The following is a 9,957-nucleotide window of genomic DNA, read 5'->3' on the forward strand; positions in this document are numbered from 1 at the left end:
GCAACCAGAAAAAGAAAACAAAAGCAATTCTGCCGCGGCTGGTTTTGTTGCTGCAACTCAGCTATCTGATGTAAAAATGTGTACAAATTCAAAGTAGAAATGCAGCCACTTTTTCCTTTTTTTTAAAAATTATTTTGGTCCATCTCTTTAAGTTTTAAATCACCCCTTTTCTGTGATCAACAAGTGTTTGTGCTGCTGTGGCCAGTTAGCACATGGGACAAGAAAAAATAAAACAAAACTATTGCGTAGGAATGTTAAGAACTGGATATGTTCCTGTTTAAATGACAAACTCTGCCCTGACAGACTAAACTGACAGCAGAAGCAGCAGATACAAACTCTGCTTTTATCAAGCATTCCCTTTAAATACCTTCGGATAGCCTAACTGTGGTATCGTAAGGAAAAAAATCCTCTCCCTCTACTACAATGCCCGCAAGAAAAGGCTGAGTTTCGCCAGAGAACCTGTTCCCAGCACAACCTGCTCAAGTTTTTAAAAAAAAAAAAAAAAAAAAAAAGATTTTGTCCATTTTTTGGACAATCTTCAGGGAGCAATTCCCCATGGAAACATCCACCTGGCCCACATGAAGCGGAACCCCCATTCCTACATTCCTTGTAGTGGTTTCTCTTCACTCCCCAGTCTAACCTGGAACAGCACGCAATTCTTTCTGACCAAATACAAAACATCGCAGTGTTACATGTTCCCTTTGCTTTAACTTAAAATCCTGAAAGCCCTGTTTCTTCAGCAGATAAGATTCATAAGCCTCACAAATATGTCTGCCACCCTCCACCCCCCCTAAAAAGAAAAAAAAAATTATGTTTTAACCTAATGATGGGCAAGGAGACTGGGGGCCCTAGGTCCACTGCTGCTATTTAGTAACATGGGACAAGGGACTTAGTCCTTTTGCTTGTTCCCCCAACAGTAACACCCCCTCCCCCAAATAAATACATAAAGCAAATTCTGGTTACCGAACTTGGCAAAGCATTTTTGAGATACATGGATGGAAAGCACCTGTTTGCTGAGTGATATTATTATCTTTATTACTATTATTATTAAAAACGTATCTGTTATAAATATCAGTTACACCAGGTGTAGGTGAACAGTTTTGTTCCTCCTGTCGGGGATGACCTGGTTTGTGTTCACCTTCGGACGGTCAGAGTCCAGAACGGGTTTTTTTATTTTTCTGCCCGAAACCGAAGTCCAATAATAAACACGCAAACAAATGAGCAAGCGAACGTCTGAAGCAGCCAGAGAGCAGGTGCTGCTTTTCCCCTCTAAGCTCCTGGGCACTCGCCCCTGCGGCCCCGGGGACAGGCTGCCCCTCCCAGTTTGCAGAATTCAAGTTTACACCAGTGCCACCACACTAAAATATGCTTTGCTGGAAAACTAAGGAGCAGGTACTCAACCTCCCCGCTCATGCACAAACAGCAGGCGTTTCACTTAAGTAATAAAAAAACCCCAAAAACCTAAAAAAAAAAAAAAAGAACAGAAAAAAAAAGAGTGAACCATGCCAAATCCTGCAAACGCCTTCCTAAAGTCCTCCTCTCGTCTGTGTGACGGGGTCCCCATGCCGTGCTTGGGAGTGACGGCCGCGAGGCTTTTCACACCCAATTTCTCTGTCGCCTTCGCAAACTCTCTGCTCTAGCTGCCCAGCTGTATCTTTATTCAGGGACTGTGCTAAACATAACTGTACCCTTTCCCTAATGTTACCCTGAAGCCTGTCGTTTACCACAGTTGAACCAGAAGGTGGAAATACTACACCTTTGAAAATTCTCTTGAAACAGCATCTTTTTTTTTAATCATATCTCTCAACAGAGCTCCTTCTGTGTGTTCTGTAGGTTACCCTGCTCCCAACCATACCAGCACCTAAAATTGCTTTCTGAGATTTGAATGTATTGCTGGCAAGACAATCAATTCAAGTGGTAAGGTGTATAATATTTAGAGATAAAGATATATATATTTAAAAAAACCCAATAATAGTAAATTCCTGTAATATGTCTAGTCTGATATGAAAGCTCTCCCTCTACAGAGAGACATCTGCTGTGATTACCTTACAAAATATTAAAAAAAAAACACACACAAAAAATAACTTTCTCTGTGAGAAATAAAAATAAATCCTAGTGCAAATATAAAGCTCTGTAAACCTGGTCCTATGAGAATCTATGGTTAGTAAACGGCAGTTAAAGCAGGTTTATCCTCTCACAGAGAGAGCTCACATCATGGTTTCCACAATGATATGAGTTGGCTTGATCAATCCGCCATTCGAAGTTCCATTGGGGCAGAAGGGGGTGCCACTCTCCGTTTCTTTGGACCACCGATTCACTTCCTTGGGGGCAGCCACCGCTTTTATCCTCTGAAAGAAAGCAGAAAAGCAAAGGTGAGAAGACCAAGCGGCCCCTGCATCCCCATGTGCAGGATGGAGGATGTGGCAATCGGAAGATGAGGATGGCGGCTGTCAGAGACGTGCCTATGCCACGTGGCTCTGCAAGGACGCGGGGACCCGGGCTGTGGACCACCGCGTTCAACTTTTGCTCAGCTGCAGAGTCTGACTTGAGGCAGGCAAGTCAAGACACGAGAGGGCATTCACAGCGTTATCCTGCATCCTGCACATTGGCCTTTCACTGCTGCAGCTGCTGCTCAAATTATGTGTATTCTCCTACCTCATTTAGAAACAGCTCTGCCTTTTAGCCCAGCTGTTCATTGCCAAGTGGCAACTTCCCTCCTACATCTCAGTTCACAAAGGAAGAATTAAGTGGCATCTGACCAGTGTTTACTCTCTTTCCTTTCCTAACAAGGTCTTTGAGGAGTGTTTTGGCTACTTTTAGACTTGTCTCTCAATAGATGGTGACAATGTAGGCAGGAAAATAAACACTCACGAAAATGCTCTGGCCACAGCTGAAAAAGACCATTAACACTTGGAGGAAAACAAATGCAAGTGTCTGTGCTCTGGAAAATGTTCTTTTTTTTAATTCTATTCTCTCTTTTTTCCTAACCCGAAGTGTCCCACTTTCTCCTCCAAGAGTACCCTGGGCTGCATTTAAGACGGTCTCATTAGGCAAAAGCAAAACTAATCTGAAACCTTAGAAGAGAATTGCCAAGTTTCATGCTTGCACAGTCTCTAAAAACTTTCCACTGGAAGAAAAACAAACCACGGGAACCCGCACTGAACTGGGAAGGGCAAGAGATTGCCTGCAAATCCAAACCTGAGAGAATCTGCACTGTCAAGTCTGAATTCGACCCAAAGTTTTCCAAAGATCAAGGCAATCTGGATCCAGTGTTTTGATTTGATTCATGAGGAATAAAAAAATTTAAAAAAAGCTAAAAAGTGAAGCCCACTGGCAGGAGGGTTTGACTCTTACTCAGTTCCCCAGAGTGAAGGCCATGCCTGAGAGCCACACAATTCACAGGTGGATCCAAATTTCCCTGAAATTCAGTGAGCTCTTACACAGCCCGGTTTGACCCAGGTCTCTCACTCTCTCTCTCTCTCTCTCTCGTTTTCTCAGTGATTTGTAGGATGGTGCTTCCTTGTCCCTGTGGGCTGGAGAAGAGAGATCTGGCACTGGGAAGCATCCCAGCCCTTGAGCGCTTGTCTGCACGTGGAGGCAACAATTTGCCAAGCTACAAACTGCAGAAGTGGGATGCAAGTAAAATCACCTGGTGTTTGTCTGAGGACAGAAGGCTTCGTGTTTGTTCTGTTTCTACTGTTTGCCCAAAGGACAGGTGATCTTTAACACTCTTATTTGCATTCACTGCAGGAGAGGCACCCAACTTTGCCCTACCTGGACAAGGTGGCAGTTTTCCAAGCATTGTGCTTATTTTGTATAAAACACAGCAGGTTAAAGCTCCCTTTCTCCTCTAGACAGACAACTGGTTGCTCTTACCTCAATGAGCGACCCATCTGACTGTATGATGCGGATGACCATCACCATAGGGATGCAGATCATGGAGGAAAGGGCAAGAACCCAGCCCAGGCCAATTGCCCAGTCTGGGTATGTGTAGACCTTGTTGTAGGTCAGTGGTTTGTACTTGGCCAAAGAAAAGATAAAGCACCCCTGTGGACGAGAAAGGAAAACAAAGTGAGGCTCAAAAAATGCTGAAAGCAGTATGGCTCTGGTGCTACCGCTGGCCCTGAGGAAGGCAGGCAGTGAAAGGCAGAGTTGATGGATACAGTATGTATTTTAAACCAATGGGGAAATTATTCTTCCGTTTAAATTATTGAAAGAGCGTCTGCATCTGCTTATAGGTAAACTGTTGCTTGACAATAGGGTGTTAAGCAATGGTGCTGAACAGCTGCAGTACGCTGCCTGTTCTTTTTCAGGGCTCAAATACTTGCTGTACATTGCAAGGAGCTTACTGGAGGTTTTTTTCCAGCAAATGAAATACTTCAAGCTGAGTGTCTGCCTCAGACTGCTCAAGCCTTTTTGTTAAAATGGCCTAGTAGTCCTATCACTTAAAGTAGGGACTGCTCTTTGGAGCAGTCATGAATGTAATACTTTGCAAATCCTAAGGAAAAAACCACTCAAATGTAAACAACTGCCATTTGCACAGGCACAGCAGACAGCTGTCACATTAACAGCTAACACCTGAGAAGATGATGTCTTTGAGGGGTATGTTCAAGCCTCCAGCAGCTCTTTGCAAATTGGTCTCTGAATGCAACAGCCTTCACTTGAAGAGAAGCAGTAAGAGGTGGCTCAGAGCTGCTACGTGGAAGTCTTGAAAGAGCCCAGATCAGTACTCACCACGCAAAGAACTGGTGTGATCACAATCCAGCTCCATTTCATCCAGGGACCAGGTCTGTATCCAATCATATCCTCAATGGCATCATAAATATTATCAGCGCCTGTAATGGATAGTGAGCGCATTTATCAGAACGGAGCATATAAAAGCCATGTAAGGACTGTAGGATTACAGCTGCTTTCCTAGCCCCCCCCAAGGGGTATTTAAAGGGAAGATGAGGGTGTCAGATGTGTTATTCAAACGCTTCCCATGGCTGTGAAGTTCAAGATGATTTTCTCCTTGAGAAGCTCAAAAGTTGGGGGACTCTCCCATCCTACACACCCCCCATTATTTAGATGCAGGAGTACAACGCTAATCCCTCCTGCCCACTCCTCTCCCCAGACCCTCACTGATCTTGCCAGGGGGATCACCATGGGAAGGACACAACAGCAAACACCCCGCTTCTACAGAAATTCAACTGATGCAAAATGAAGGCTTTGTTTGTTTTGCTTTCCTAAGGAGATGGAGTACATGAAGAGTCAGGGAAATGACCAATCCTAAGCAGCAAACATCTTCTGATCATTCCTCAGCTACTGTCTCAGGCAGCTACACAGGCTACTGTCAGATCGTGGTACTCAGCATCGCCTAAAAACAATGGGGCAGAATACACTTTTCTGTCAGCTTTCTTTTTGTATTTCCTATTTGGTTGGCTTCCCCCTTGCAGACATTGCAGCTTTGAAAGGAAATTCTCTGAGAGACAAACAGAAATTTTCACGGCTGGCCAAACTTTCAACTCTCATCTCTAAACTTAACACATGTAAATGCTTAATTGTGTCTTTATTAATTAGCAATGGAAAAATACTCATTTTTGTGTGGAAAAACACTGGAGGTTGGCTTCACCCCAGATGCAAATTTGTCTCCAAGAGATCAGTGCAAATTTATATTAATGGCATGTGTCTGTTGCTGGGAAGAAGATTCTGGGGTGGCTGATGATTAAATGTTTGGCTAGCAAAATTGTCACTGACTCATCAAAAGGTATCAGATGAAAGGATTCTCACTCACCATAAACCCAGGCTACAGCAATACATTCAAAGAATGCAACCCACAAAAGGCATACACCACTAGCTGCATAGTAGTCAAAGAGTTGAAAAACATACATGCCACCCTGTAAAAGAGAGACACAATGGATTAGGATCCAACAGGAAAATACTTCAGGCTCAGCTGCCAGTAACGTCTAGCGACATATCTTAATGATTGCTGTCTAACGAGAAGAAATATTAAGCAAGTAGGTAAGGTAAATATTTGGCATTACCTTCCCCAGGGAATATGCATGTTTACTACATGCATCCAAACAAGTCGATGATTAAACAAAATTAAGCCACTTAGTATAATCTACTGAGACACTTAAATCTTTCCTTCTTAAAAGTATTTTAGGATGGGCATTTATAGAAACAAATGATGTAAAGAAATAATAGGTTGCCTCCTAACATTAACGCCTCTGAAATACTAAAAATGGAAGTCAGTTCATCAGGAGGGTCTTCACTTACGAATTGAGTGGAAGGACTTTTTTAATGAGAATAGTTCCTTTTTTTCTTTCTAACTCTCTTTATTTCTACTATGCTGTTAGACCCTCTGCTTTCACTACACTAAATTGTATATACCTGCACTTTTACTTGAAAAACTGTGTTTGTTAGGCACCTCTGTTGCAGGTGCTATTTTAATTCCCACAATCATGCTCTTCCAGTTGTTTTTAAAATCTGGCTTGGATTTTATTTTGGAGATAAATATCACAATAGTGCAGCCACTGGAACATATTCGCATCTTGTTTATACTAGAATAAATCCAGGGGTATTTAACTGATTCAAATCTGTGTAACTAAGATAAAAATCTCTCTCCCTGCATGCCCTGGATGGATTCTTAATCTGCTCTGCTGAAGGTTCCCAATGTGGTTCATCATTTGGAACCAGACGTTAATATTCATACTCATGTCGATTAGTACCTGAGATCAGATTGAATTTAATGAGATTTCATTTCTCTGTTCCTCTGACTGAAAAGAGGGGAATATATAGCTCCCTTTCAAAATGCTTTCAGATCTAGGGATGAAAAATGCTCTGTAGATCTAAAGAGCACCGCTCCACTGAGTGGCTAATTCCGTGCAGTCTCATTCATAGCTAAAATTGGTCTAAAAACTGCCTAAAAAAGAAGGCAGTTTCCAGTACCGGTGCTACTTACCTCAGTCACCATAGTTAGTCCCAGAAGATAGCTAAGGAAACATACTATAGCGATGAAGATTTCCCGTCGGTAACCCTTCCTTAGGAAGGATGGGTGCAGATCAACTAATGACGTGATCTGTCCTTCAACTTCAACAAACTAAAGGGGAAATACAACAACAAAGAAACGTGACTTTAAAATTACCTGCCATGCATTTTATCCAGGCTCATACTTGAACAAAGGCTCCACAGCAACACCCTGACTGCACTCTGTGGCAAAATGCTGCTCTGAATAAATACATCAGAAGCCGTTCCTTTGGAACCCAGAGGTTGAAGCGTGGGGGTAGTTTTCAGGTTGGAACAAGCTTTCAGAATTGCCGTTCATTTCCTAGCAGCCTTATGAACTACCAAAGGGGCTCTGTAAATGCAAGCCGCAAGGATAAAGGAACTTAATTTGACGACAGGAAGGCACTTATGTGGCTTTTATGTTGTAGCTGTTCCAGATGAATACAAGATGTATGCTAGAAAAGAGGCACTCAAAAAAGCCTAAGCTAGGAGAGTACCTCCCAGCCTTTTTTTGATGTGCCAGAAAACCTCACAGATACTAGTTAGGTTAATTCCACAATTGGATATAATTCTGCTCTTGGGTCTGCCAGTGAAAATCCAGCCAAGGGAATGCAGACTTTGATGTGAAATAGCAGCACTTCTTGACTGAACTTGTCTTTTCTGAACCTGTGAGCAGAGTACCTCTGACTGAGGCTCTGGGGTACTTCTGCAGCAATAATGGAGCTCAATAATGAGCTACAGTCCCCATACAAAGATTTGGTAAACCATTTGCACGTGTAAACCAAAAATTAAGCTCAGAATAGATGAGCTAAAAATCTTACTTTTATCTACCTTCGTGATAACTGTATTTGTACTTACTTGCCATTGGAAAACTACATGCAAGATGTGTAACTTGAGTTAACCAAATAACCCAAACTGGATTTGAGTAAAAGTTTAAAGTTAATCGAAAACCAGATGCATTTCACCCATGGAGAAAAGCGACTACTGAATTGCGCCCAAACAAATCTGAAGAAGGGATCATTCAGCTGATCTGTACTTTCAGCCTGGCAAGGTACAAAAGCACCAAGTTCACTGAAGATATGAGGATACCATGGAGAATCAAAGCTGCCTCTGTAGAAATGATCTTCACTTTAAGTGGATACATCATTTTATAACTACTGAGTTATCACGGGGAATCTAAGAAATAGCATTATTTCAAGAAAAGCTACCTTTTCCTACCCAGTGTCTATATTGCTCTTACAGTGCCCAGAAGTGCCCTGTAACAACTCTGCCCCCTTTGACCACGAGCTGAAGCTCCGTTTTGGAAATACAGACCATCCTGCAAACACTCCACCAGATTTTGTTGCCTCCTGTCTTGTTACTTTGACTTCTGTAAAACTGGCTTTCTTTTTAAATGCAACCCTTTCCTTTGGGCTGATTTGATCTTAAACTGCTCCAGCATTCCAGAAACCTGCTTGACTGCACTCCAAAAAACCAGAGGGGTGGAGAAGAGAAATTAAGTGCTCCAATTAGTTTTAATCATTCTACGCAGTGAGGAGCTTTTTAAAATTAGTAGACAGCTTCCAATTTGCATGAGCACAGGGTTATTGAACCACAGCATTGGGCACTTTTACATTTACTTTGGAACGATTGAAAGTTGCTCACTAGAGTTCAAAGATTAAGCCGTAAAGAGTAATTTAGGGCAAATGGAATATCAAAAAAGTAAGAGATTAAGTGCAGAACAACTGGGTAAAAATCCATTTACAGCGCTCTCTCCATACAAAAGAGCATTTAGGCTAAATGAACATTTCATCCTTACCCATTGGGTTTTTATAATCTTAGTGACTTTCCATTTGAGTGCGGAAAGCTGCCTGTTGCCCTGAAAACTTTGGCAATTTTGCATGTGTGGTTACTGCATAATCCCTGGTCACCCATGTTTCCTTGTAAGTGGACTACCTATGATAATGATTCACAGGTTCTTCTGCAGTATTTAGTCCAACATTGCTATTAGCAACCACTGGGAAAAATAACCGAGCTTCTTGGACTGAACTTTTTGATTTTTTCATGCTCACTAATTAATAGCAGCATGTGCTATAAAATTAGTACAGCTGGAACCTGAGACGCTTTCTGGCCCGTTTGGAGGTATTGAATGTGCACTGATGACGTGAAAGTCAGCAGGATCCCACATTGCTTGGCACCTCCGAGCCCAAGGCCACCAAAAAGGCTGTGGCTTTGTCCTCCGACTGCTCATGAAGCCTCCCTGGATATACTGTACGAAACATTTTGTGCTTTTCGCGCCTCATGATGGCTTCGCTTTTCTTTTTCGGCACTCGGCAACTATCAAAGCCTGTATGCCCAGCATACATATTAATTCTTACCAAGTGTTTTAATGACCGTGTATACACACTGCAGGTGATCGCAACGGCACAAAGTACTCTGTGGAACAGACTGCTGCAGACTTTTATGTTTTAAAATGATTAAGCTCTTCTCCAAAGTACGAAAATACTGCACCGCGACCAAAATGGTGGTATTTTGCGGCCATACTGGGACTGATATTTAGGTTAGGAGTACTGCCCTGGTCTTGTGGACTCCATTAACTCCTGATGACAAAGACTTACTGAGCAGCATCATACTATGAATTGACAGTCATAGATTCATCAAATGCAGCCCCTGCACTAAAAAGCAACCCACATGAATTCCTCTTAAGCAGCAGTAGAGGTATTCTTAACTCATGCCTGTAAAATCAGCTGTACTCAGTGAGCAGCACCGAGACAATAAGCCACATATCTCTTACCCATCATACTAACCTGGCTATCCAGTCCAAGCAACAGAAGCATAATAAAAAAAAGGATTGCCCAAAAGGTGGGCAGTGGCATCATGGACACAGCTTTTGGGTAGGCAATGAAGGCCAGGCCTGGACCTAGAGAAAGAGAAAATAGGAAAGGGGGAAGGGAAGGGAAGAGAAATAGTAAATACCAGCTCTTTGGTAAA

The 9,957-nt window shown here is 42.5% G+C and overlaps 1 protein-coding gene across 4 annotated transcripts in view; it reads right to left on the reverse strand.

Moving 5' to 3' along the window:
* Window positions 1-1,075: 1,075 nt before the first annotated feature.
* Window positions 1,076-9,957, reverse strand: part of SLC6A6 (solute carrier family 6 (neurotransmitter transporter), member 6) — a 48,636-nt gene continuing 39,754 nt past the window's right edge. For 2 of the 4 annotated variants that reach the window (XM_009578624.1, XM_009578622.1), the window contains 6 exons: window positions 9,774-9,886; window positions 6,944-7,081; window positions 5,774-5,876; window positions 4,735-4,835; window positions 3,877-4,047; window positions 1,795-2,348 (listed from right to left, as the gene is read on the reverse strand). In XM_009578624.1, coding sequence (XP_009576919.1) covers window positions 2,208-2,348; window positions 3,877-4,047; window positions 4,735-4,835; window positions 5,774-5,876; window positions 6,944-7,081; window positions 9,774-9,886 — 767 coding nt within the window. In that variant the 3' untranslated portion in view covers window positions 1,795-2,207. Of the gene's footprint in view, window positions 1,179-1,794; window positions 2,349-3,468; window positions 3,472-3,876; window positions 4,048-4,734; window positions 4,836-5,773; window positions 5,877-6,943; window positions 7,082-9,773; window positions 9,887-9,957 lie in introns of those variants that run through there. The other 2 variants (XM_009578625.1, XM_009578623.1) reach the window with 2 other exon arrangements.

This window comes from Fulmarus glacialis, unplaced genomic scaffold (assembly GCF_000690835.1).
Source record: "Fulmarus glacialis isolate BGI_N327 unplaced genomic scaffold, ASM69083v1 scaffold1425, whole genome shotgun sequence".
Classification (NCBI taxonomy): domain Eukaryota; kingdom Metazoa; phylum Chordata; class Aves; order Procellariiformes; family Procellariidae; genus Fulmarus; species Fulmarus glacialis.